At 59.4% G+C, this 27,492-nt stretch overlaps 1 protein-coding gene across 4 annotated transcripts; it reads right to left on the bottom strand.

Annotated features, from left to right (window-relative positions):
• Nucleotides 1–180: 180 nt before the first annotated feature.
• CELSR2 (cadherin EGF LAG seven-pass G-type receptor 2) lies at nt 181–27,492 on the bottom strand. 4 transcript variants are annotated; one of them, XM_011285046.4, is made up of 34 exons: nt 23,641–27,492; nt 18,644–19,291; nt 16,505–16,727; nt 15,975–16,090; nt 15,710–15,798; nt 15,169–15,326; nt 14,566–14,729; nt 14,287–14,412; nt 13,756–13,922; nt 13,188–13,475; nt 12,930–13,104; nt 12,554–12,695; nt 12,275–12,395; nt 11,692–11,875; nt 11,414–11,515; nt 10,681–10,775; nt 10,256–10,465; nt 9,589–9,772; nt 9,360–9,488; nt 9,093–9,273; nt 8,765–8,932; nt 8,540–8,666; nt 8,225–8,425; nt 7,681–7,855; nt 7,248–7,360; nt 7,038–7,117; nt 6,824–6,950; nt 6,611–6,733; nt 5,860–5,987; nt 5,322–5,410; nt 5,022–5,216; nt 4,723–4,893; nt 4,340–4,574; nt 181–1,227 (listed from the first exon to the last, which is right to left on the bottom strand). In XM_011285046.4, the coding sequence occupies exons 1-34, from the start codon at nt 26,969–26,971 to the stop codon at nt 942–944; spliced, it is 9,051 nt and encodes a 3,016-aa protein (XP_011283348.1). In that variant the 5' UTR covers nt 26,972–27,492; the 3' UTR covers nt 181–941. The 4 variants fall into 4 exon arrangements, with proteins under 4 accessions (XP_011283348.1, XP_019693120.1, XP_003990449.2 ...); XM_003990400.6 differs by lacking the exon at nt 181–1,227 and adding an exon at nt 2,272–4,019 and having other exon boundaries at nt 23,641–27,491; XM_011285047.4 differs by lacking the exon at nt 181–1,227 and adding an exon at nt 2,272–3,876 and having other exon boundaries at nt 23,641–27,491.

Below are 27,492 nucleotides of genomic sequence, written 5' to 3'. Positions count from 1 at the left end.
ATTTATATCCTAAGCTTGCTAAGTTTGGGTGTCCTTTCCTGGCAAGAGAATGAAGTCTTTTTTTTTTTTTTTAAGTTTATTTATTTTGAAAGAGAGCGAGAGAGAGTGGGAGCAAGGGGGGGGGGGGGTCAGAGAGAGAGAGGGAGAGAGAGTCCCAAGCAGGCTCCACTCTGTCAGAGAAGAGCCCAATGCGGAGCTCGAATCCACAGACTGTGAGATCATGACCTGAGCCAAAATCGAGTTGTGGACACTCAACCTACTAAGCCACTCGGGCACCCGGAGAATGGAGCCTTCTGAGAATGCCTCATCATCTAGCCTGAGGTACTGAGATGAGGGGACCCTTTGATGGGTCCCCTGGTATTCAGTTTCACTGACTGCTTCAGTAGAAGATACTGGAACACCTCGTCACGTATATCATTAGATATTGTTGGTGTTCTCTTATGTCCCCTCCTAGACGTGAGGGTTGGCACTAGGTTTTAGTGCCTAGTGTTGTCATTTGTATGTGGCAGAGAATTTCATTTATTTATTGAAAACATAAATTTGAGTGCAAGATGGTGGGGGGTTGTTGAATGAATGAGACTCATTTAACAGATTTCGCTAAGCCTTTGACTCACAGCCTTTGACTCTTGCAACCAGAACCAATTCAATTCCTTGTGAGTTTTGAGAGAACTTCCCTCTTAGAAGGCTAGGCTGTGACTTAAGGAAGGCAATAGGCAACTGGGCAGAGGGAGTGGAGTGTCAGCTGGTGTCCCCTGCCCCCCACATACATATGCCCACAAGCACCCTACATAGGCACTGAAATGCCCTTCCCCAGACAGAGGCCCTCCACTGCTGTCTTCTTTTTATGGCCGATCTTAAAGTTCATGTAACACGTTTCCCCTATATCACAGTGACAGCTGCCTAGATGTTCACCCCTCTCCCTGAGCCTCTGTCAGCAACTCCTACAGCCTCTGGGATTCCAAGAATTGAGTTGGGGGAGGGGATGTGGAAACACACTTGAGTATTTGGCTCTGGAGAAATCTGGCAGAGGCCAGAAAACCTGAGGTGTGTTCCCCAGCTGTGTCCTGCGCGGGTGTCTGGCGAGCAGGGCCTGTTGGTGAGTCCCGGCTCTGGCAGAAGCGCTGGAAGGTCGGCATGCCCAGGCAAGCACTTAGGTGTGGCCAGCAGATGGCACGTGTGTGTAGCTTGGGAGACAAAACCAGCCGCAGACCCATGTGCTGTTGCCACCTGGTGGCCGGAAAGGACAAGGCATGTTCCTTTTGCTCTCGGTCAGTCTTGAATTTCGTAACCCCCACCTCACCCCATCCCCACCCACCCCGCCCCCATCCTGCCCCACCCCCATCCCGCCCCAAGCCGGCTTAAGCAACATTCAGTAGGCAGTGCCAGCGAGGGAGGAGGCCCACCTGCCACAGCTGCCTTCCTTGTTCAGCTACCTGCTTCCTTCCTTCCCTTCAGGTCCGCCTTTCTAGTTGTCTCTTTATGCTCTCTAACCCCGCCCCTGCCCAGTAGCAGCAATGAGGGAAGCCAACATTTACTGGCCTCTTACTATGCACTGTGAACTGTTTGAAGCGCCTTACATGTGCTAACTCATTTAAGTCTCATAAAAGCTCAATTAGGCAGATGTTCTTACCATCCTCATTTTGCAGGCAAAGAAATTAAGTCACTCAGTCTGGTGCCCAGGGCTTGTGCTCTTAATCACTACGCACCCTCTAGTGCCCCCATGTTAACTCCCTAACTAGTTTGCTGAACAGACCTTTGAAGAAAATACAAAACTTGGGAAGAGAAGTAATGTTGCAGAACATGTAGTTGGCTTGAGTGTGAATTGCTGCATTTCCAATGGCAAAACACACAAAGTGGCCCAGAGAAGTGGTCAGGAGGTACCTAGTCACTGAGCTTTGAATTCCTACCAGCCACTCAGCCACTCAACTCTGCCCTCCCTGCCTCCTGAATTCTGTCCCCAGGACTCAGCCCCTAAGCGACTGGACCGGAAACCTGCCTGCTGTTTGCAGCCTCTCCAGCCACACGAGTCCCTCCTATCCTGGTGAAAAGGAAACCTTCCTGCCACCTGCCGCATCTTCCTTGGACGTGCCAGGACATGGGCTCTGTGCTGATGAGGCTATTTGGCTACTGCTGGGGTGTTGGTAGAGGGACTAGCTCATCGGCTGCTTGGCATCTGAGTCCCCTGACCTCCTGGCCCACCTAGGGCCCTGCCTGCTCTTGTTTTCCAGAGCTGCCCTCTGGAAGGACAGGGTACCACACAGAAGCACGTGATGACAGTGCTCAACCCGCACAGAGCTATAGTTTATTCAGTAGTATGGGGAAATGAAAAAAACAAACACAAAACCCTACTGTATTTACAGTAACAATCAAACTGTACAATCTGATGGTTAGTATCAAGTTAGCATCCAGCATCTTTGTGTTGTTTAAGTCATCAGTAGTTAAAAACCAGTTAAATTTTTAACCCTTTGCAGGAATTGCTGAGGGGAGAGGTCAGGGGGAGAATCCATGGCAGAAAAGCCAAAAACCAGCCTTACAAGTGAGAACAGGAACATTTTTTTCCCCCACCCATAGCCTCTTTTTCTAGCCACCTGCTCCAGAGGAAAGTCAGTGACAAGTCAGGAGTACATGCTTAGCATAAACAGTAACTCAAATGAATTGCAGTTGGCAAAACTGAGGAGGCCGGAGGAGAGGAGGCAGGAGATGACAGCCTGGAGCAGGGGAAGGGCCTCAGGCCCCCAGGCCAGGATTGCTGGGTACACACCCAACCTGTCACAGCCACATCAGACCCCCTGGGACCGGACACGAACTCATCCCAACACAAAAAGCAAATAAATAAAATATATATTAACTCTCTCTTCGCAGGGAGCTGGGGGTGGGCGTGGGACAGGGAGAGAAAGAGGAACAGGACCCGGTCCTTTGAAGAAGAGAGCCAATTCCAAGAAGGGGTTAAAAATAGAACATGTCTCAGAGGCCACAGCAGGTCAGACAAAGTGGGATTTGTCTGATCTCGGGTGGGTAGGTGAGTGGACACCAGAACCCAGGCTTGAGACCTGTGCTTGAGACGTCTGGGGGCGACTGAGCCAGCCCTGGATTTACTCTTCCTCCCCGTCCCACCCACACCACAGCAAAGAAGCGCAACTTAACACACGACTGGCCTTCCCCATGCGGGTCAGGCAGGGAAATGAAGCACTTTTGGGTCAGCGAACTGAGCAAACGCCTGGACTGCAGCGCGTGGCCAGAGTCCAGGGAGAGAAGAGGGGCTGGGGTGGCCCGGCCGCCGCCCAGGGGCACGGGTTCCCCTCAAAATGTGTTCATGCAGCATTTGGGGGTCTGGGGGCGTGGAGTCCTTCTGCCCCCTCGCCAGACAGGGCTTTTTTCAGTTCCTGGGAGGGGCAGCACAGGCAGAGTGAGGAGTGCCCTCCACCTTGACGCCCTCACCATACTGAGGCCTGCCGGGGTGCAGCCTGCAGGGCTTGATGCCCTTGGGCGCATGTGGCTTCGTCCTTTCCTTTTGGTGATGGCAAATGAGGGGCAGGCCCCCCAAAAGTCCCTCTCCTCCCAGAGGCACAGCAGATGGGAAACTGAGGAGAGGCTGGGAAGTATCCTGGGAGGTCCTATCCTCTTTGGGAAGGGAAAGGGGAGTCAGTTTCCAGCATATAAAAAAAATTAATCCCTGAAGTCATGAAGAGTGGAGATCCTTTTTTAAATTCTTTTTTCCTCTTTTCTGAAAAACTTTGTCTTGGAGATGTTGGCCCCAGGGGTCCAAAGTGCAGTGAAGGGGATGGTGGGGGAGGGAGTTGGCACTAGATGGCCTTGGGTGGGGTGGGCGCCCCTCCCGGCAAGGCCCAGGCTCCTCAGATGGATGTTTCGTCGCTGCTGCGGGCAGGCGGTGGGGAGCAAGGGCAGGATAGAGCACAAGACAGGAGTGGGGGCATGAGTGCAGCTGGGGAAGGTAAGGGAGCCTCAGGGTGTAGGAACCACCGGCCCAGGGTTAATGCAGGAAGTTAAAGAAGAGAAATCTGGAGAGGCAGGAAAGGAAAGTGACAGAAAAGGCAGACAGGGGGTTAGTCGGAGCAGAGAAGACAGGGAGAAGCTTCCACCAGGAGAAGGAAACAGAAAAGCAACCCCAGCTCCCCACCCTCCCTCACTTTGCCCGATGCGGGCTGAGCTGACCCCATGGGGCACCATGGTCTGTGGGCATGTCACAGTAAGGCAGCTGGCCAGCCCATCCGTCCCCCGACCGCCTGCCAGAGCAGCCTGGCGAGGCCTGGAAGCAGCTGGGAGCCCAGCCGGGCCTCTGAGGGGCTGCGCCCGGTCCCACCCAGCCAGCCTCACTCACTCGGAGCCCGACGAGTCCTCATCCACTGTGCCCGCCTTGATACTCATGGCGATGGGCATGACCCCGTTCAGCTGCTCCTGGAGACTCTGCCGGGGTGGAGGGCGGGGAGGGGGCCCGCCCCGGCTGCCTTCGCTGGCTGAGGAGCCCCGAGAAGACCCTGTGCCCTGCTCCAGGGGCAGCCGTAGGAGGCTGCTCTTCTCACTGATGGTGGGCAGATACTTCTTCTTGAGGATGCCTGTGGGGGAAGGGGGGGTGCAGGCGCCATGAGGAACAAGTGGTAGGCTCATGGGACTGCCCTAGAGAGCCCTACCAGCCACGGGGCAAAGGTGAGTTGTGAGGTTGCCAAATGGGGGGAGCATGGCAGCTGGGCATGCCCTGCTCACCTTTGTGAGGTTGGGCAGAAGGGCCTGGAAGGGGGCCCAGGGACCCCTCCCGAGGCAGGGCATCTCCATTCTCCCAAGGATGCTCCTCAGAGGCCCCATTGCCACTACTCTCCTTTGCTGTGGTCCCAAAGTCTCCTGGCCAGGGAGCCTTCCCGGACCCTGGGCCCCCATCTGGTGGAGAAAGGAAGTTGATAAGGCCCAGAGAAGACAGACAGCTAGGAACTCACTACCCTAGGAATTCCAGGCCCTTGGCCCTCCCGTTGCCCCCTTCAAAGGCCAAAGCCCTGGCGCCGGCCCACCCTTGGGGGTACTGTGCAAGGGCAGTCTCTCAGCGCCAGGCCCCAGCAGGCTGTCCCAGCCTGGCTCTCCAGGGAAGGCGGCCTCCTCCTCCTCCTCCTCTTCCTCCTCCTCACTGTCTGATGAGTGAGTAGAGGCATAAGAGCCACTCTGATCATCTTCCAGGGACAGGTCACTGTCAGAGTCTGTGTCAGGATCTGGGAGGTGGGGGAGAAATCACGGCTGACCAACCTGCCTCTGCACACCCTCCACAAAAGCCAGGCAGCTGCCCCCCACCGGCCATCAAGGGCTTCTCTTCTCACCATGCTGCTGGTCTTGACCTTCCAGGAATAGGCTACCTGGGTCCCCAAGGCCAGGGGGCCCTTGGCCAGGGTTCAGTGTGGACTCTTCCCTGAGAAGACAAGGCCATGTTAGAAGGGTCAGCCCAGCCCTTTGCCTAGTGTCCCGTTCTTTTCTCTCTCTCTCGTTTCCCTGTTCCTGCCCCATGCCCCTCCTACTTCTTTTTTTTTTTAATTTATTTATTTTGAGAGAGAGAGAGAGTGTGTGTGCACACATGGGGGAGGGGCACAGAGACAGAGAATCCCAAGCAGGCTCCAGGCTGTCAGCATGAAGCCCGACGCAGGGCTCAAACCCACGAACCATGAGATCATGACCTGAGCCTATGTTGGACGCTCAACCGGCCTGAGCCACCCAGGCACCCCCCTCCTGCTTCTAATTTAAGCTGCCACCAGTCAGCCAGCCACCAAGTGTGCTATTCAACTCCCAGCAGGTGGCTGGCCTGGTTTCCAGCAGGCACAGCACTCTTCTCTCCTTGTGGATGCCCCCGTCACCAGGGCTCACCTCAGCAAGAAGGGGATGTAGCTGGGCTGACTCTTGCCCGAGCGGCTGGCACTGTGTAGCGAGCCTGCTGAGTCTCCGTACGGCTGGTAGAGCCGCCCATCTGCATAGGGGCTGGGGCAGTTGTAGGACTAGGCATGGAACGGAGAGGTCAGTAGGTAGGGGGAGCAGGCCGGGGTGGCCCCTGAACGGGGAGCAGAAGGGCCGAGGGAGCTTGCCCTAAGTTCTACCACCTACATGCCCAGGTCTGAAAGAGAGAGGCCCCACATCTCCACTCCCCCCACCACTCCCATATCAGGGCCTGGTAGTAGCCATAGCTCTGCCGTACCTGGGCCAGCCCTGTGCACGCCAAGTACCCTGGACTCAGCTATATCAGGGCTTCCTGGTAAAAAATGGTACCAGGAATTATCTCCTGAGAATGTGCTGGGCACAGAAAATCTACCAAGATCCACGAGGGATTCTCAGATGTTGGGCATCCGTGACTGGGTCACCTGTCTTGGTCACTTCCTCACCTTACTCTTCCCAGCTCTACACCCAACTCTTCTGAGTCAAAACCTTCCTCCCTACCCCCGTGTCCCCCTCTTCCCAGGCCACACATACCATTTCACCACCCCTTCCTCCTTCCAGGAAAGGATGTAAGGATGAAGAAAAAGTGGGGCAAAAAGCACAGAGAACAAGCTCCTTGGGCCTTCTGCCTCTTCCTCTCTGCCCCAGACCTCCCTGATCCCACGTCCCTGATCCCTGGCTCCCTCACCGAGGTCAGGGTGGACTTGGTGGTCAGCGCAGGGTCAGGGCTCGGCTTGCGGCTGCAGGCAAACTTGAGTGCTTTCCGGACCTCCTTGCTAAGCACCACGTAGGAGAGGAAGATGAAGGGGCCCTGGCAGGGGAGAGACAGCAGCTAAGTGTGGAATCGGGCACCCCATGGCCAAGCCTCACACCCCCATCTCCATGGCCCTGGGCCAGGTACCTGGATGCAATTGCAGGCAGCAAAGAGGTAGTGGAAGAGGAGGGTGTCACTGTTGACAGAGAGCAACGCCAGCAGCCACGTGGCGCTCAGCAGCAGGAGAACAGCGAAGGAAGGCCGCAGGCCTGAGCTGGAGAGGGGGAGGCTGTGAGCCCGGCCAGGAGGCCTCCCACACCGATGCCTTCCCACTGCCCAGGCACCCACACCCCATACTCACACAGGGCCTTTCTTCTCAAAGCCCTGCCGCTGGGCAGCACAGGAGGCGCGGGCTGCCAGGATGTACAGGAAGACACTCATCTAGCAGGGGAGGGCGATCATCAGGGGACAGACAGCTTCTACTCAACTCTGCGGGGGCCCAGCAGTTTCCCCATTCCTAAATGGGGACACACTCAGCCTGCTCACCCCCAGCCCACTTTCTAGCACCTACCGAGACAGCAAAGGCCACAGGGCCAGCAAAACTCCAGATGAGCGTATCATAGATGGAGAGCCAGCAGAAGTCAGGGTTCCCATAGCCCTCAGGGTCGAGGCCCACGGCTAGACCTGGGGGTATGGTGACAACAGCAGGGGAAGGGGTGGTAGGGCCTTGACACCAGTCAGGTGTCAAATGGGCTCACAGGGCCAGGTGCAGAGAACAAAGGGTTCCACCCACCATGTGTCCATGCCGACCTGTCCAGGATGGGGGACCCAGCCCCTGGTGGGGAGCCTCAAGGACTGAGAGGCATGCCTACGGAGAACTCAGCCTGGGTCATGGGGGTATGGGGCCTCTGGGACTGGGATGTGGGTGGGGAGAATGTGGCATGAAGGTGGACCCAGGGCCTAGGGATGCAGAACCTCAGGCCCGGGAAGGGGGTGGGAGGTACCTGTGATGAAGGCAGGCACACCCCAGCCCAGCATATAGTAGAAGCGCATGGGGCCAGCGTTGACGTCGCGCACCTCGGTGAGTGCCCGGTACAGGTGCAAGGCCTCCAGCAAGGCCCAGGAGAAGGTGCAGAGGTACAGGAAATGCAGCAGGATGGCGATGACTGTGCAAGCAAACTGGGGGCCCAGCCATGCCTGGTCAGTGACCAGGGCACACCCAGAGCGTCTTGTCAGGGGAAGGGCCTGGGTGTAAGGTGGTGCTTTGGGAAGTGTGGGCCAGAGGAAGGTACTCCTAGGATGCTGGCGGGGGGGGGGGTGGGTTGGGGGACGGGGAGGCAGCGGGGGCGGGGGGGGGGGAGGCGGCAGAGGGGGGCGTGGTAGGGGAAGGTGAGGGGGAGCTGGAGAAGAGGAAACCATGGGCTGGGTGCTGGGCTGGGCTCTGAGTTCTTGCTGCAGAAGCAGAGACTGGGGAGCTGGGGAGGACTATAGGAAGTTTCATAGGACTAGAAGTTGTGGACGGTCTCTGGGTGAGAGGAGAAATCTTACAGGGAGGTCAGCCTGGTTGATTCCTAGGAGGAAGACCAGCTGGGCCAGGCCCAGAGCAGCAGTCAGGTTCCGTCGGATGCCATGCTGGTTGGAGCGTAGGGCACGCAGGATAGTGAGGAAGAGGAAGGCGAGCAGTAGGGCAGCCAAGGTGACCCCTAGGGCCACATATGTCAGTGTCTTCAGCGGCAGGATCTCTCCATTCTGCAGAGCAGGTGGCAAGAGGCCAGGAGAATTAGGAAGGGCAGGGCCTAAGAATCCAGCCCAGTGCCCTGGGCTCCCACCCCTAGCTCCGCGGCTGCCCCCTGGGGGTCCAACCTCTCGCCGGGACACATCCATGAGCACGGCGAAGCTCGTCATGTGGTTGCACTGGCAGCTGACGTGGCTCTCGTTGCGGAAGACGACCTCGCAGCCTCGGGCTGACCAGCCACCTGTGCCACTGACTCTGCACGAGGGAGGCAGGGGCAGGGGACCAGGAGTGTAAGGCACCCAGGGGCTTGGCTCTCCGCCCAAAGCCTTGGGGGAAGGGCAGTTTAGGCTCACAGGATGGAATGGTTCCAGAAGACACAGATGGGCTTGGTGCGCTCCTCCGTCTCCAGCAGCCGGAACTGCACCGTGACTGGCTTGTCCAGGGCACGGGGCAGAAGTTCCTCATCGTCATGGACGCTGATACTCACCACCGGCGTGTTGATGACAGGGCGTTTGGGGACTCTGATGAAGAACAGGCAGGTACACAGTCACTATGGCAGTCCCATGGCTGAGGGAACACCCATCATCAGTTGGACATGCCCCGACCCCTGGCCTCTCTGTGCCTCAGCACTCACCCGCCCAACCTGCATCCCACCCACCCCTTGTCTCCTCAGCTGCTCACCTCAGGCTGCGCTTGTCCGGGTCATAGTTATGGGGCAGCAGCCCGGCCAGGGTGCGGTAGATGATGACGCTGGCCACAGCCTCACCCTGGCTCAGCTCTGGGTGCCGCCGCTGACGCCGAGCCAGCTCCTCTGGCTCCTGGGTCTCTCCAGGGCCCGCGGGCCTGACCACGGTGGGTGTTTCTGGGACCGGGACACTGTCCACTCAGCTGTGCCCCGCACAGATGCCCCAGCCTGGCCCCTGACCCACCCTCTGGCTCCCCACTGACCTCTGAAGACAGAATCAGGCAGAATGACCGTCGTCTCCAGGTCAGGGGGCCGCTCCCCCCGCAGCGCCTCATAGCGAGGCAGCTTGGCCCCAGCGAAGTTCCCCTTGTCCAGGCGAACTACAGAGATGACTAGGGAGAAGGGTCACAGGTCAGACCCTGGATCAGGCCCCCAGCACAGCCACCTTGGCCAGGGCCTCTTTCCACAGCCCCCTCCCTGACCCAGCCTCACCGATGTTGGGCGTGACGATAGTGAAGGGGCTCAGGTAGGTGTGCCGCATGTTCTGAGCCAGGGCACTGGCATAGGCCTCGTAGTGCTGAAGCAGCCAGGCCGTGCCACCCTCCGTCTGCTGGATCAGCTCCCAGTGACGCTTGTTGGCCGCGTCCAGGAGGGCGCTGCCCACCCGCAGCAGATTCTGGGGTAGGCATGGTCACAGTGGGCTGCAGCCCCATACCTTCTCATCCCCACCACCGGGCCCCACTTGTGCCTCGACCAGCCCTGGCTACCCACGCCAACCATGCCGCTCCTTCAAACCTTCCCTCCTCATTCTGGAACTAGGAGCTTCCCAAGCCCTGTGTCTGGACCCACACACATGGCTAGATACTGATTCCTCCCCAGCCTGGCAAGGTGGGCAAGGCCTCTGCTCCGAGGAACCTGGTCAGGCCACGCCCCAATACAAATGTTAGATGCTGTTAGCACCTTACTAGAAAAAGAGCTGGAAGGAGATGCTCTAAATTCCATGGCTCGAGGGACCTCCCGGAGGCTTCATGCCAACTGGGAGGTCCCCAAAGGCAGGGATGGAGAGTGTTCCCCATTCAGCCCTCAGGTTGCCCCAGAAACGGGCTCACTCACCATGACCCCCATCTAACCAGCCAGCCCTGCCCCATCCAAGCCCCACCTCGGTGAAGTGCACATCCTGCGTGGCAGACAGCCCAAAGCCCCGCTGGGCACTCTCATGGGCCAGCAGCCGTGTGGCCAGCTGGTAGGCCACCTTGACATCACTGCCAAAGTAGCCAGCCGTGTGCTGTGTGGCATTGCGCAGAAGCAGAGCCAGCCGCTGGGAGCGTCCCGAGTCCAGACCTGATTCATTCCGCTGTAGCCGCTCAGCCTAGGATGGACCCGGACAGGACAGGGATGGCGGGAGGTCAGCACAGGAGGATAGCAGTGAGGTCCCCAGAGGGCAGGACTGGAACTCTGGAGTAAAAGGGCCTCAGGAAAAGGGAGAAATGGCCACTCCCGGTGGGGGGCACCCTGGGGGCTGGAATTCCAAAAGCCCTTTTCTCAAAGCTAGCAGCAGTGAGGGGAGAGAGGAGGTTCACTTACAAAGCCTTTCAGCTCTGAGAAGGTGACTGATGTGCAGTTGAAAAGGTTTGGGGGGAGCCACCCCCTGTGTTCATCACAGTGGCGCACGGCAGTCCCTGGGGGAAGGAAGCCCAGATGGCAGGCCTCAGGACAGATACAGGATGCTTCCCGGACCTGCCAGAGTTCCCGGGTGCCAGGACCTCATGGGCCAGAGACAGGAGACAAGCAAACAAGGGCCCTGCCCTCCTGCAGCCCAGATGAGAAGAGTAAGAAACCCCTGCAAGATGGGCCCAAACAAGGATGCAGGAGCACAGGGCACACACTCTCCTCAAACCCCTAGACATCGCTGTCCCTCTGCACCTTGTGCTCTCTGCCACTCTCTGCTTATGAACTCTGTTCATCATCTCAGTCCAAGGACCAGGACTGGGGCTGGGTCCCCTGGAACAGCACCCAACAGCCCCTACTCCCCAGACTGCCTTTCTAGTGGCATAATTCCCGTTCCAGGCGGTGAGTTGAGGATGGGAAGGAACGCTGTGTGATTCATCTTTGAATCTCTATACCCGTCACTGTGGCTGCACACGGCAGGTGTTTCAGCATTTTTGTTAAGAATTCAGGATGTAGGTGCCCTTCATCCCGGCAACCCTGGGAGCAGAGCAACAGTGTGGGACATGGAGTCTCCAGGACCTGGAGACCAGAGAGAGGTCCCGGGATCTGCAGCCAGTCCTAGTGATGAGAGGCCAAGTCCAGCACCTACCAAAGGAGCCTTTGGGGCAGGGAGCAGCAGCAGGCAGTCCGAAGCGGGTACGGGGCCACCAGATCCCAGCCTCGATGGCCCGTGGGCAGCTGTCGTAATTCACTGCAAGGAAACACACAGGGTCACCCAGGAGTAGCTGTCCCCCTGCAGCTCTGCTCAGGCTCCCAGCCCGCCCTCAGCAGCCTCAGGACTGCAACCAGCCCCTGCTCCTGGCATCCCTGGGACATCGGGACCTGGCACACAGCAGGAGAGCCACCGACCCAGCATGGGAGCCCCACCTTCACAGCCATTGGTGGTGACCTCAGCAAAAGGGTTGTCACAGCGGTCACACTGGCGCCCAATGACGCCTGGCTTGCATGGACACTGGCCGTCCTCGGGGTCACAGACGCGGGACAAAGAGCCCGTGGGGTAGCAGTCACAGAGGAGGCAAGTGGGGCTGCCAGGGGGCCGGTAGTGGTTCTCCTGAGAGGGGGGACAGAGGATGCGGGTCACTGGCTCAGGCTCTCTCTCCTGGATGCTCATGGATCCTTTCAGCTGTGGCCCCTCTGGAGGGAGGCTCGCTGACTTCAGGTCCCCCCAGGTATGGTATTCAAAATATTTAACTGGTAACAATTTGCGGTTTAGCCCGTCAGTGAGATGCCAACCAGTCAGAACTGGTTGCAAACAACCAGTGAGGCCAGCCTAGAGTTCACTGGTAGAGTATCCATCCTGGGTCCCCCACACCCCAGACACATCAGAGCACGGGGCCACTTGTCCACCCCGTCAGAGCAAGGGCACACAGCCCTGAGCTCTCTCTGCAGTAAGGCCTTCTCCACTTAAGGGCCCAGGAGGCCACTGTGGAGGCCAGGTGGGGGCTGTCACCTTGCAGTGGCACTCGCCGCTTGTCTTGTTGCAGTCTGGGTCGAAGCCTTTGCTGACATCACAGTTGCACGGGCCGCACGTGGGGTGTCCCCACCAGCCTCGGGGGCAAGGCTGGTCAATCCTGCAGAGAGGAGCCCAGGCGGACATGAGCTCCCTCTGCCATCCTTGTCTGGTGCAGCCTTGTGTGGCCCTTCTGACTGTGGCTGTGGCTCACCCAGGTTCATGGTGCTCTGAGGGACACCCCAGAGACAGGCAACGGTCATGCCCTGGTCCACTTACCTGGTTTCACAATATGGCCCAAGGTAATTTGGGGGACACTCGCAGGTATAGCCGTGGGGGGCACTGGGCTTTCGGATACACACGGACTGGTGCTCACATGGGTTCAGGTCACACACGTTAGTACAGTTGTCGCCATAGTAACCTGGGACCATAAGGATGAGAGAGACTCAAAGCCCACCCTCCCCTGGCACTTTCTTCAAACCTGCCTTCATCCACCACCTTCCAGTCTGAGAATCATACCAGCTGGCTATGGCTTTGCAGTGCAGGAGACAAGGCTCAGAGAGATCATATGACCCACCTCAGGTCACACAGCAGAGCTGAAATGAGACCCTGGGCACCCACCAACCTGCCCCATTTCCCTGGATCCCTAGCATACCTGGATCACAGCTACAGGAATAGCTGTCCCAGTCATCACTGCAATAACTGTTGGCAGGACACGGATTCGAGTCACAGGGGTCCGGCAGGCTACAGCCTGGCTCCACATTGATGCTTTCCCCACGGCCAGGATCCAGACCGCTAACCCCCTCGGGCGTCTCGCTTACCCTCACACCCTGGGAGGGACGGAAGCGGTATTGGCCCTCTGTGGAGCAGGCCTCCAGGTGGTGAGGACTGGGAGGCAGGGGAGGAGGCTCACCTGCAGACAGCCCCGGAAGCCGCGGGCCACCCCACCGGCTGGCCCAGGCACTCCCCCAACTGTAATGTTGCTCAGGTGCAGCCCATGCAGCCGGGGGCCCAGGTTGCCCTCTGCCCGCTGCTGCCCGTAGTCAAGGGACAGGATGGCATGGCCAGGGCCCCCACTGGCTCCCAGCGCCAGCTGTGCACGGTGCCAGTCGCCGTCATTGGCCCGGCCTGGCTCCAGCTGGAGAGATGAGGCCTGGAGCCCTGTGCCCTCCACACTCAGCACCACATGGCCTTCCCTCAGCTGGCAGCAGGAGAAAAGAAAAGAGGGTCAGCAGACTGCCTTAATCATCTCTTCTAGCCCACTGCCGTCCTTCCTGGACCACCAAACCCATCCTACTGCCCAGCTGAGGCCAGAGAAGAAAAGGTGTTTTTTCCCTTGGGGCCAATAGATGGCAGCAGTGATCCAACAAACAGCTCTAGCGGCCTCTTCCTTGGGGACAAGAATAGACCCCGCCCAGCCATCTCTGACCAGCCCCCTGGAGGCTACAGCAGCCCTGGTCACTACCCCCTCCCTGCATCACCTGCAGGGTGATAGTGCTGCGCCCCCTGGTGACAGCCTGCAGCAGGACACCGTTGGCCTGGCGTGTGCGGAACATGAGGCTGAGGTGCCAGGGCTGGGAGATGGGCAGCGAGAGGCCGTGCCAGGCCACCAGGCTGCTGCCCAGGAAGCGCTGCGGGTTGGCCATTTCTGAGGAGGCAGATAAAGGCAGATTCTGAGGGGTGGAGCAGCCAAGTGCCCCAGGGGGTATGATGCTCAGAGGTGGTGGCTGTGTGGGAGGCAGGGCACAGCCCCTCCTAGTGCCCACTCCCCTCGTTGGCCCCACCCTCCAGAGCATTTACCTGTCCTGCGCCTGCCCCATGCTGTGCCCAGGCCTGCCTCTGACTGGGCCCTTTGTCTCCAGTGCTACCCTCTCAGGGCTCTGCCCAGACACGCTTTTCCACCTACAGCCCAGCCTGGCTGGGCCCTGCCCAGCGCCTGCCCCGACCCTGCCAGTGTTCCCAGCATTGCTGACAGCTCTCGGGCCTCAGCCTCTGCTGGCTGCCCCTCCTACCCTGGGCACAGCTCTTGCCCCCGAAGCCCAGAGGGCACTCGCAGCTGAACGCGTCCCACTGGTTCACACAGGTGCCCCCATTGTTGCAACTATTGCTGTCACACACGTTCTTCTTGGCAGGGCAGCCTAGACGGGAGAGAAAGGGGCTCGGGTCGGGGCTCCAGACAGAAAACCTGTAGCCGGAGGGGCCTCTGAAACCCCCAACATGTCCCCATACCAGGCCCAGCCCTCCTTTCTGCACTGGGTTCCTGGCCTTGCCCCTGCCCCGGGTCCCCGTACCAGGCACGGTGCCGTTGTTGGCGATGAAGTCAGCCATGTCTACGTGCCGGCTGTCCACCTGCAGGTTCCTCATGCAGCCCACAAAGTGCCGCGTGCGGACAGGGAAGCTCTCGGGCAGGTCAGGTACCCCACCCAGCAGCAGGGGCCCTGTCAGATCCAGAGACCTGGGGGAGCAGAAATGATGGCAACGTGAGGCAAAACGGGGGAGCTTCTGGCTCTTCCTTCTCTCCTCTCCCTGCCACCAGGCCAGAGGCGGGAAGGGCCCAGGCAGGAGCCCAAGGGGCCCTGGAGAAAGCACAGAGAAAGCGGGGCATCCCAACCTGGAGCCACTCTCATCTCACACCCACCATCCCCCCTGCACCGCCCCCCCCCCCCCCCCGACCGCTCCATGAGACCCTGCCCTAATCGCCTAACCTTGCCGTTCCTGCTCCCCAACCCAAACCTCTGCAGAAGCCTGAGCAGGGGCTAAGGGAAGCAAGATGAGGGAAGGCTGCCATCTGGATTGGTTTCCATTTCAGGGCTCCCTGAGGCCCACTGTCTCAACCTTCCCTCCCTGCCTGGCCCCACACTGCACCCCATCCCTCAGCCCTCTCCCCTGCTCACTTTTTGCTGCCACCCTGGGTACCCTGGGCAGCACAGGAGTAGTTGCCCAGGACAGCTCCAAAACGCAGGGCCACTCCTGTGTCACAGCCATCCACGGTCACCACAGCCACCTTCTGTTCAGATGGACCCTGCGGGAGCCCTGTCTGACCTAACAGTGGCTGGACAGGGAAGGGCAGAGAAGAGAAACAGTTCAAGAAGCCCACTAGGTTCACGGGCCAGGCACAAAGGCACCAGCACATGCTGACACCGCTCTGTACACACATATATACAGGTGTGCACACGTGTGTTCACGTGACATATGTGCTCGACTGCATTCCTCAATGTCTGCTGGAGTGTGTGCCTGTCTAACAGGACAGAGGACATCTAGTACTGCCGGGTGGAAGGGAGACACCCCGGCAAAGTGACAAGTTCCCACCCCCTTCCCCCCCTTCCGTCAGAAGTGTCACCCATTACCAGCCCCCCTGGATGAAGCACCACCTAGATCTGAGCACCTGAGCCAAGGACAGAACCCTCCAGCTCCTTGACCCCCTCCCACACTCACCTTATTGTAGTACTTCAGCTGGACTGTGTGCCACTGTCCGTCACTGACCCCTCCGGGCACAAATGGAGACACAGTGGTGGTCGACTCCCCTGGGGAAAGGACCCAGGTGAGCTGGGACGTCAGATGAGGGCTGGGAATGGGGAGGGTGTGCTCACAGTTGGGACTGGGCCCAGGTTGGGCTGGGAGGGCGGGTGGCTTGGGGTCAGGGGCCACGACACATAGGGCCTTTGGGAGACGGGCAAGGACATGGGGCAACCGGGATCACCTGCAGAGAAGGTGAGCTGGACCTGCTCCTGGATCACCTCGAGGGCCACAAAGTCATGCTTCTCGTTAAAACGTCCGTTGTATAACAGCAGCCCATCGCGCTCCTTGGTGGCAAACCTGAGCAGGAGGTGGAGATGGGGGCAGGGAGCGGGGCACCAGCCTAACCCCAGCCACCTAACTAGCCCCTCCCTGATCCTACTCAGGACACTCCAGAGGGCTGACACTTGGCTAAGGTTATGGGCTGTGGAGTTGGAACGTGGAAGATGAGCCCAAACCAGAACTAAAACCAGAACCCTGACCTCCTGACTCCCCACCCTCAAAAGTGGGGTAGGAAGAGTGATAAGTGGACCCTGGCGGGCAAGGAACGTCTGCTGGCAGAGCGCACAAGCAACTCTCAAGTGCAGAGCTGGCTCTGCCAACAACCTGCTCCAAGCACTTTCGCTGCCTGACCTCTTGCCTTGCGTGCAGAATGGGAGACACCCCAGGCTCCTGCCACACTCCCTCCCCCCAGCTCAGGGCCCAGCCACTCACGAGAGGGCCAGGGTGAAGTGGAAGCGCTGGCGCAGGCCACGGAAGGTGATGAAGGAGCGGGCGGGGAAGCTGCGCGTGGTCACCTGGCAGTAGGGCTTCTCGAAGTCTCCAGATGGGCAGTCGCACTTGAAGCCACCCACCAGCAGGTTCACGCAGGTGCCTCCGTTCTTGCAGACACCTGGGGTGCAACGGCCTGAGCGGGCACTCACCTCGCAGTGCTCACCTGGGCAAGGGGAAAGCCAGGGCGGATATCAAGTGCCTGAGAGGGTAGAGTAACTGGGACGGCTCCTCACCCAGCGATACCTCCCATAACACTCCCAAATTCTCCCAAGCATCTGCACCTCCTTTCATGTGCCCACCTTCTCTGAGATCTAGGAAACTGGGGTGTTGTGTCTGGCCCACCGTGCCATTCTCACCACCATCCCATTATACTGCTCCCCTGCGAGTTCCTTGAAGCTCCCAGGCCTTTCTGTACTCCTTTTGGGGCTCAAGTGCACAGGCCTGCCGGGGTCTCTGGTCATAAGGCCCAGGTCCTAGTTAGCCTTTGGTGTCCTGGCTTCCAAGCAAGCTTGGGGGTGTTCTGTTCCCACAGGGGTGGATGTGCATGGAGGAAAGAGCCTGCAGGACAACACCAGGGCTGGTGCCAAACCCCCTTCCTCCCACCCTCCCACTGGTGCTTTTGTCTCTGCCAGGCGCCAAGATCAGTTTCCCTCTCTGGGGAAGAGACCAGGCTTCCACTTCGGTTGTCAGAGTTATGGGTGGGGGGTGAGGGGTGGGGGAAGCTGGAGACTCCCAGGAATGGGGCAGAGAACTCCCGCCCTGAGTCCTGGGGCCCAGAAGGAGGCCCTCTGTGCACCTGGGAGATGCTGACAGATTGGGGAACCGAGCCCTGGGAGCAGACCAGGATTTCAGTGGAGGAACTGAAAATTCCAACAACATCAGATGGGAAAATCCACCCCTTTCTCTCCCTCCCCATTCCCAGATTCTAGAGATAGGTTCTCAGCTCCTGTGCCTAGTGACTGGCTCTTGTTTCCATGGAAACTGTTGTTCGCCTACTCTAAGCCCCCCTCCCCATCCTCCTGGACAAAGACTCCCCTCCCATCCCCCAAGCCCTCCCCTCCCCTCCACCCCCACCCACAGCAGACTGAGAGGAGTCAAGTCTGGCAAGTTCTGGGCAGGAAGATGCAGCAGAAAGGCGGTGGGGTCTGCCCGCCAACGCTGGCAGAGCCAGTGGGCATGGCTGTGGAGGAGAGAGAGTAGGCCTAACCTATCTGGGAAGGAAGGGCCCAGGGAGAAGAGAAGGGGGTGTCCTGAGGAGAAACAGGAGCCTGCAGGGCGGGGTCAGGAGCACAAAGCAGAGGCTGGGGAGGGGATGTGTAAAAACCCAGGTCACAGGCCAACTGGGAGGCCTGACCCTTTTCCCAGCACCTGCGCAGGGGTGGAGCTATTCTGCTCAGGGTCACAAAGGTACACAGACCTTCTGAAACAACCCTGACCCGCACCCAAACCCCTCCAGTTTGTTCTATGCCTTCTTCTCAACGCCTGGGAAGAAAAGTATGGGCTGCAGCCCAAAAAGGTAACTGGCTCAGTGGTGGGGGAGACCAGATTCCAGGCCCAGCCTCAGGTCTAGTCAAGCCGTGAGGTGAGACTCAGAACAAGTCGCCTGAGTCCAGTGGTCTCTTAAATCACAGCCAACACCTTCCAAGGGCTGGCTCTTTACATGTATTAAGTTAATTACATTAATCCTTACAACCACGCTGTGAGGTAAATCAATTCATCATCTCCATTTAAAAATACCGAGACACAGAGAGGTTAAGTAACTTGCCCGAGGTCACACAACTACTACTAGTGGCAAAGCTGGAATATAAACCCAGCCGGCTGCCTCTAGAGCAGGCGCTGACCTCACTTACTACGCTGCCTGGGATGGGGGTGGGGAGTGCTGGGAGAAGGTGGGCTCCCACCTCCTCCCTCCCCAGTAGGTCGCTGTAGAGGAGCAAGTGGGATCTGCAGATGGCCAGTGTAACCTGTGCCTGCCTTATTCTGGAAAAGAACGAGGCAGCCCCGGTCCTTAGCCTGATCTGTGCTTGCACTGAAGCGTTAGCCCTCCAGAATACCTCCCCCCGACCCCCTCCAGCTCACCCGTGTAGCCGTCGCGACAGAGGCAGGTGTAGCCGCCCTCTCGGCTGCGGCAGCGCCCATGGGGGCCGCAGGGCCGCGAGTAGCAGAGGTCCACCTCAGTCTCGCAGTAGTCGCCCGTGAAGCCGGGTGGGCAGCGGCAGCGCAGCCCCCCAACGGGATGGATGGGCCGGAAGAGCACCGAGGAGGAAGCGATGAAGGGCGCGGAGGAGTCAAAGCGCAGCACCGACACGCAACGCATGTAATTCTCGCAGGGCTCGCGCAGGCAGATGTTGTCGTCGAAGGGCAGCACGCGCTGCGCCGAGATGGCCGTGAGCAGACTGCGGTTCAGGTACAGACGCTCCTGCAGGTCCTCCGAGGGCAGGAAGGGCGGCCCGCCCCCCGGCCCAGGCGGCTGGCCCACCGACAGGCTCACATTGAGGATGTGGCCACCGGGGGCGTCGGTGTCCCGCTGCACGTTGAAGACCACCACGTGGTCTGGGGGTGTGGCCAGCGTGGCGGCCACCGCCTGGATGAAGAGACCCAGTAGGGGGGACAGGAAGCGCTCTGGTGACATGTCCTCCAGGCGCAGTGTGATGCTGTGCGTGAGCATTTCGTCCGTGATGATGGTGACACGCAGTGCGCACTGGGCAGTAACACTGTGCACGCCGTCTGCGGATAAGTGACATGGGTCAGGACCCGGCACAGGGCTGGGAGGGCAGGGGTGCCAAGCCGGAGACCTAGCCTTGGGCAGGAGCACCCCAAGAAGGGAGCGGGAGCCGAAATCCAGCCCACACACTACTGAATTGCCCAGTTGCCACAGTGGCAAAAAGTGCCTAAGAGACTACATGTAGGGAAGTCACACCTTGCTGGATCGGCCCCCACCCACACTTAAGGTGATTCCATTTTTCACAAGTTCTCTTTGCATACTTTACAAAAACCCTGCACTGTGAAGAACGGCATGTCTTTTAATGTTTGTGCACCTTTCCCTGTCCAAGCCATGACTCTTACTCTCTTACAAAAAATTCGGGACTTCCCTGCACAAGAACCCAATTTTGCCTATTTCTTACCTTTCTACAGGGCCCAGAGCACCATGAGATACCCACAAAAATGATCATCCTACCCCCTCAGCCTCTATACCTCAACACTACCATAACCCTGACCCTGGCTGTGCTCCCTCCTCCCCCACCGAGGCAGAGTGAGGGGTGAACTGGGTCAGTGGGCCACCCAGTCCCCCTCCCACTGAGCCCCATGGCTGCTTGGGCGCAGGCCTGCTATCCCCATAGCAACGCCCCACACAAAGCATTCTTCCCGCCCAACTCTCTGGGCTGCTGAAGATAGCCTGGGGAGGCCTCACCCCAGGAAATCCAGCTGAGCCACCTTTCCAGGGGCTGCACCACCCATTGCCCTGATGCTGTGAGAGATGGGGGTGGGGGGCAGAGATGGAAGGGCCTGGGCAGCTCTCCAACCTGAAACCCCAGAAAAGCCCCACTAGGCTGATCTCCCCTCCGGCCTTGGGCCTCTAGCTATTCATCGCCCACTTGGCTCACTGCATTGCACCCAAATGCTTGCTACACCTGCAGGCCACACACTCACTTATAAACAGCTAGGTGCTAACACACTCTAGTGTCTCACTCCACCCACACTCTAAGCCCAGAAATACCATGCACACCTGAATGCACATATACGTGACACTGGATTTTATTTAGTTCGAAAATGAAAGCTGGAGGCCAGTGGGGAGGAGGAAATGGCTTGGCAGGGCTGTAAAGGGTATTCATTTTTTAAATTTACTACAATGTCCTACACATAGTAGGTGTCCGGTAAATGCTAAGATGCTGATGTCTCCATAGTGAGGAAATGATCTTTTAAACACAGCAGGAGGGGCCCTGAGTTGATATTAAGAAGGAACCCCTAGTGGGAACAGGGCAGAAGATGGTGTTTCTGGGGTGGGGTGGGATTAGGGGAGGTACCTGGGAATAGATTCTGCTTCTCTGCCGTACCTACGGGAGGTGGCTAACTACACCAGGCAGCTCAGCTCAGCCAGGGAAGGCTGAAGGCAGACACCCATCTCAGCCATGGCTTTGGTCCACCCACCTGCCCTCCAGCCTCATCGCAGAGACTGCCAAAGCCTGCCTGCTCTCACCAGCAAGCTTGCCTGTCATTCCCCACTTCTGCTCCTCCTACTCTCGTCTAGAGCTACCGAACACGCTGTGCCTTCCCACCTGGCCTACCCACAGTCCTCCTACTATTCTAACCTGCCCCAAGCTCACCTACTCCAGGAGGCCTGCCCAGATTTATGACCTCAGGCTCTACTTTTCTCCCTCTTTCAGACCACCCTGCACTGAGGTGGGGAGCTGGCACAGGGCTCTCAGGCACTTGGTGCCTCTGCCCAGTGATTCCTTGATGGGATAGTCCTTCCAGGCAGAAAGCTGCCGAAGAGTCCACACAGAGCCCCTAACTGATTAGGGAGCGGAGGGGGCAGTCAAAGCCAGTGAGCAAGAGAAACCTCACCACCACTCAGCCCCGGGAACAAGCACTCCTCCCTGTGTCTCCCCACTGCCGTCCCAGGCCCCGCCCATGCCCCTCACCCAATGTGTCTCTGTTGCTTCCCATCTGGTCTACCATCTGTGGCCACCTGCCCCCTCTTCTGTTGTCCCTCATCCCCAGCAGTCAACCTACTGCTCAGTCCTTCCTCTTTGTTCCTCTCCCTTGCCTTGACCTAGGTCACCCCTCAGGTGTCAAGGCAGGGTGGGAACAGGGGTCCCAGGTCCCAGACTGTGGCAGAATCAGACTCCAAACCTGTCTTCCCCTGGCAGATGTGCCACCGGAAGTGGTAGGCCTGGAGGGGGAGTGGGTGGGGGTCTGCCGCTCTGGGAGCTGACCAGACCACGCACAAGAGTTCCTGTGTGTTCCAGCAGAGTAAGAAAGAGGCAGGGAGAATTGGGGCCTCAGAAGAGCCATCCAGCCCAAGCTGGGGCAGCTTCAGCCACAGGGACAAGAGGCAGGGAAGTCAGAGGGGCATGAACATGGAGACCAAACAGGGGAAAACAAAGACCCAGAAAAAGAGCCAGCAATGGAGAAAGTGGGAAAGGAGGAGAGAGCTACTACACAGGAGATCAGGAGAGGGCAATGAAGTGGGGCAGAGCAGGAGGGCCCCGTGGGCAGGGGCGGGTAAGAAAGAGAGACAAAGAACAAGAGAAGGAAAACAAAGGGGCAGTGGGAGTCAGTTCCCCCTCACCCCAGCCTCCCTTAACTTTGGGGTTGCCGTGGTGACTGCCTCCAAGGGTCAGGGCTTAAGGGACATGGTGGGGCCAGGGCTGGAGGGCCAGCCTGAGGCCTTCCCTTCTGTTCTCAGGGAGCTGTGGTCAGGGGTTCTGCCCAGGTAGGAGCCTGAAGGCTGGGTGGGGCCTCCTCAGTGTCCTGCCATACTCGCCTAGGACAGGCTGTGGGGAGGACAAGAAGCAGAGGCCCTTCTTTTCCATCCCTCCCCACAGCTTGCTTCTCCCAGCAGAAAAGGTACAGGATACAGGAGCGCGAGCCCTTCACTTCCTCCTCCTGGAGGGAAACTGAAGCTTCAAGAGGCACAGAGCCTTGTCCATGACCTCTAAAATCTCTTATCCCCTGGCTCCTGTGGCCACCTAAGGGAGTAGGGCAGGGGAGGCATCTGTCCAGGAAGGACCCAGAGCGGGGAGGGGGCTGACCACACCCTGCATCTCACAGGTCTTTCACTGCCCTCTAGGCCCAGACTCCCTGAGGTGGCAATAGAGGGGTGCCAGACTCTTTTCTTCTCCTCCCTTATGTGTCTGGAATGGGGTATCCTGGGCCATCCATCCCTAGGGTGTCTCTAACAAGGGGCCCTCATGGGGGTGCCAGTTGTTCCCAGGCTTGGGGAAGGGACTCGGCAACCTGGGGCTGGCCCCCTCCCTGCCACTGCCAATCACTCCTCATAGCTGACAGAGAAGACAGAATGCCGCCCCCCCCCCCCAACTCTCCTCCCCCAACCCTCTGTCCAGGGAGTCTGCAGGCTGAGCGCTTGGCCAAGCAGCAGGAATGCCTAGCCTGGGTCCTGGCCAGGCTCCCACGCCCCAGGACTCTGTTCTCTCCCCACCGGAGCAGGGGGCTCTACCCTCAAAGACCACCAGTCCCCTCACTCATCCTGGTCCCCATACCCCATTCCTTGAGTCCAGGCTGGTCACAGACAGCAAGGAAAGCCTAGCATCCTAAGAAGAGCCCACGGGGTGGCAAGGCGGCCCAGGAGGCCTCAGCCTGGCCCTGGCTTCACCGCAGCCCCTCCCCCAAGCTGGACCCCGAACCATGGCCTCTGACAGTGGGGTCTGTTTGGACAGAGACAATGAGCTCTGGCTTCACTTCCTGCGGGAGCTCTGAAGGGGTAGCCAGGCCAGGCTCTTTCTGCCTGGAGGGAAAAGAATGCACTAGACAAAGTCCCCCTCAGCCAGTCTGGGGCTCAGCCGGGAGCCAGAAGGGGCCAGAAGAGGCCCGACAGCAGGGTCCTGACCCCTCGGCAGCAACCCTGTGCCCCACAGCCCTCTGCTCTGTCAGAAGGCTGTTATGAGATCACAAGAATACCCTGCCGGGCGTGAAGGGGTGCTGAGGGGACCGGCTCACCTCCCTGCCCCACACACAACACAGTCCTCTCTACCCCTCCCCCAGCTCTCCTGCCCCCCCAGTCTTCCACGTGCCTTTTTTCTTTTCTTTTCTTTTTTTTTCTTACAATTCTTGGCAGCCATAGCCAGGGCAGCCTCGCCACACTTGCCCTGCCACGTCACAGGGTGGTAGGCAGGGGGCAGCCAACCGAAGCAGCCCAGCCCAGCCTGGGGTGGCAGGCGGGGCCTGCACCAGCTGCCAGGATTCCCAGGGCTCCTTCCCAAGCTGCTTCTCACCCCTCAACCTCTGTGCCAGCCTCTGGGCAGAGAGGTGAGTCCAAGGCTTCTCCCTGGACGGCTGCCCAGGGCCTCCTCCAATGGCCGCCCCCACCTGACACCACCTGGGCCCTTCCTTACCTGACACTAGCACGCTCATGATGGCCTCCAGAGGCCGGTTGTTGTCCAATGCCCGGCTCAGCCTCAGTTCGCCTGTGGAGGCATTGAGCAGGACGAGGCTGAGTTCATTCCCCCGCTCAAAGCTGTAAGTCAGGCTGTCTGAGATGTCAGGGTCATGGGCAGGCACACGGCCGATGGCACCCCCAGGGAAACTGCTTGAGCGGTTGGTGACATAGTTGTTGAAAAGGATCTCAAAGTTGCCCAGCACTGGTGGGTTGTCGTTGCGGTCAAGCAGGCGGACGTGGACAGTAGCCCGGCTCACCAGGGGAGCCGACGTGGCCTGGATGACCAGGATGTATTCAGGCCGGTCTTCATAGTCCAAATCCACCAGAGCGGTCAACTCCCCAGAGAAGATGTCCAGTTGGAAGACCTCAGGGATGTTGCCCTCCACTATCTGGTACATGATCTGGGCATTGGTGCCTTCGTCAGGGTCAGTGGCTGTGACCCGGGCCACGGCCAACCCGATGGGGCTGTTCTCTTCCACAAACACATCAAACTCGTCCTGCTCAAAGACGGGTGGATTGTCGTTCACATCCAACACAGTGACCGTCACTTCCATAGGCGTGCGGGCGGGTGGCATCCCCTTGTCCACTGCATATGCCCGCAAAATGTACTGGGCCACATTCTCACGATCCAGCCTCCGAAGCGTTCTCACGATGCCTGATGTGGACTCTACGATAAAGTCACCATCTCCATCATCACCCCCTTGGAAGGTGTAGAAGACCCTGCCATTAAGGCCAGAGTCACGGTCAGTGGCCGAGATCTGCAGCACACTGGTGAAGGGGGGCACATCCTCATAGACGCTGCCCTGGTAGGAGTCACGAAGGAACTGAGGGGCATTGTCATTCACATCATTCACCAGTATCTCCAGGTAAGTTGTGTCAGACTTCTGGGGAATGCCATTGTCCCGGGCGGTGATGGCCAGGGTATAGGACACTTGATCCTCGTAGTCCAGCTCAGCCTGGGTGGTGACAGCCCCTGTATCTGCATCAATGCGGAACTGAGGGATGCTGTCCTCCATAAAGTAGGTGATGCGGGCATTCTCACCTGTGTCCTCGTCCGTGGCACTGATCAGCACCACCGTGGTGCCTGCTGGCCGGTCCTCATTAACATTCACCGTATAGTGGGAGCTCTGAAAGACGGGACGGTGGGTGTTGGCATCAGTGACATTCACTACCACCTGTGCCGTGTCCTGCCGTGTGCCGTCAGAGGCAGTGACAGCTAGCACGTATTGCCGCTCAAGTTTGTAGTCCAATGGCAGCGCGAGCGACACCAGCCCACCACCACTCTGGCTGGTGATGGAAAAGCGGTTACGGGTGTTGCCACTGGTGATCTGGTAGGTGATGACGCTGTGGGCATCACGGTCCACAGCCGACACTGTCACCACACTGGTGCCCACAGCTGCATCCTCATTGAGTCTCACCGTGTACTCTGGTTGGGTAAAGGTGGGGTTGTTGTCATTGACATCCAGGATGGTCACACTGACACTAGCTGAGGCAGTGAGCACTGGGGTGCCATGGTCTCGGGCTTCTACCCCAAAGCTATAGAAATCAACCTCTTCCCGGTCCAGCTCAGCTGCCACAGAGATCCAGCCTGTGCCATTGTTGATGGCAAAGGGAAAGTCATGCCCAACCCCGGCAAGGCGGTATTCCAGGCGGGCATTGTCACCAGCATCGGCGTCAATGGCCTGGACATGGAGGACCAGGTAGCCTAAAGGGACACTCTCCAGCACAGTAGCCTGGAAAGGGGTGCTAACAAAGATGGGGGCATTGTCATTAATATCCAGGACTTGCACTGTCACCAGGCCAGAGACATTGGAGAGCGGGGGGCGGCCACCATCCTGTGCTCTAACCCGTAGGGTATACTCCTTGGTTGTCTCATAGTCAAGAGGGCTCACCACATCCAGAGCTCCAGTCTGGGCATCCAGGTAAAACTGTCCCCGAGCGTTGCCACTCATGATGCTGTAATGCACCAAGGCATTACTGCCCTTGTCTCGATCTGAGGCTGTGACCCGGAGTACCGGGGCCCCTGGGGTCACATCCTCACGCACCTGGACCACGTAGCGCTTCTCACTGAACTGAGGGGCATTGTCATTGTCATCCTCCACAGATAGGAACACAGCAGCTGTGGCACTCCGTGGACCGGGGTCCCGACCCTGGTCACTTGCCTCCACTGTCAGTTGGTAGGATTCTACTTCTTCCCTATCCACAGGGCCACGAGTTCGAATCACCCCAGAGCGAGGGTCAATCTCAAAGACTTCAGAGGGGCTGCCACCGGGGCCCTCCAGTAGGCGGTACAGAATATTGGCATTGGGAGGGGCGTCACCATCTGTGGCTCTGACCGTGAGCACCTCATAGCCAACCTCCAGGTTCTCCCTGAGGCTCTCCTTGTACTCCTGCTGCTCAAAAACAGGGTCATGATCATTGGTGTCAGTCACCAAGATGGTAAGTGTGGCCAGGGCACTGCGTCGGGGCATGCCATGATCCTGTGCCGTGACCCTGAAGACATGGGTGCTCTTGGTCTCACGATCTAGCTCCTCGGCTGTAGTTACAGCCCCCGTGATCGGGTCCAGAGAAAAGAAATGTTTCGAGCGGCTATCAAAGAGGGCATCCATGGTGTACTCAAGCCGGCCTGCCTCACCCTCATCTGGGTCAATGGCCCGCAGGGATGCCACAGGGGTACCAGCTGGCTGGTTCTCAGGCACTGTGGCCTGGTAGCTGGGGGGCTGGAACTGGGGGGCTGTATTCACATTCCTTTTCCGACGCCCGCCCATGGACTCTTCTGCTGACCTTTCCCCTGCCCTGAGCCCCGGGGTCTGCACCAGCTTGCAGGACTGGCATCTCAGCCGTGGGGCCTTTAAGCACGGGTGTTCCTGGGGCAGGGTGAGCTTGCCCTGGGGGGAAACGTGGCCTCCAATGCCCAGGAGACGACAGCTCCATGGGCAGCCTTCAGGCGCTGGCGGCAGGGGGATGTGGGCTCCAGATTCTGGACACCAGACCCTCAGACCGTCGTGATGGGGCACCAGGTGGCCAGTCAGCTCCGTCCCTGCATCCCTGCAGCGGCTGGTGTAGAGCCAGAGGTTGGAGGCTGAGGCTGGACAGAGCCAGCCTACGGGGGCGCAGGCCCCTGAGGAGCCACGTCCCCCGGGCCCCAGGGAACGACAGGGCCCCACTTGGTCTCCCAGCAGTGGCGGCAGTAGCAGCAGCAGCAGCAACAGCAGCAGCAGCGGCGGCGGCGGCGGCGGCGGCGGCAGTAGCGTTGGAAGGGGGGCGCGGGCTGCCCGGCTCTGCATCTCTCCCTGCTCCCGGCCGGCCGGGTCAACGGCGGCGGCGGCTCCTCCTCCGGCTCCAGCCGGCCCCGCCGCGCCTCATGCCCAGGCCGGGGCGCCAGTCCCCGGGGGCCACTCGTGCGCCCCTCGGGCCTGCGCTTTGCTGCCTCGGCGGGGCCCGGCGCTGAGCTCTCCGACGCACCCGGGCTCGCACCGCTCCCCGATCCCGGCCCGCGCCCGGGTCACCCCGACCACCGCTGGCTGGCGCCGCGCCTCCACTTGCGCGCCCGGCTCTCGCCACCTGCGCCCGCGGGCCCCGCGCGACCCTGGCCCTGCCGACTTCCCGAGTCTCGAGGTGCCCCTTTCGCCCCCGCGGGATCGCCCACCTGAGCCCGCGGAGCTACGCACCCGGACCCCGGCCGTCCTCGACTGCCCCGCGCCACTCGCTCGCGCCCCGCGTCCCCGCCGAGGCTGTTGCTGTCTCCGCGGCCAAGGGCCCAGCCCCACCACGATCCCTCGCCTCCCCGGCGGGCGGGCGAGCTCTG

This window comes from Felis catus, chromosome C1 (genome assembly GCF_018350175.1).
Source record: "Felis catus isolate Fca126 chromosome C1, F.catus_Fca126_mat1.0, whole genome shotgun sequence".
Taxonomy (NCBI): domain Eukaryota; kingdom Metazoa; phylum Chordata; class Mammalia; order Carnivora; family Felidae; genus Felis; species Felis catus.
The sequence above is the reverse complement of the archived record's forward strand: the minus strand, read 5'-3'. Positions and strand labels throughout refer to the sequence as shown.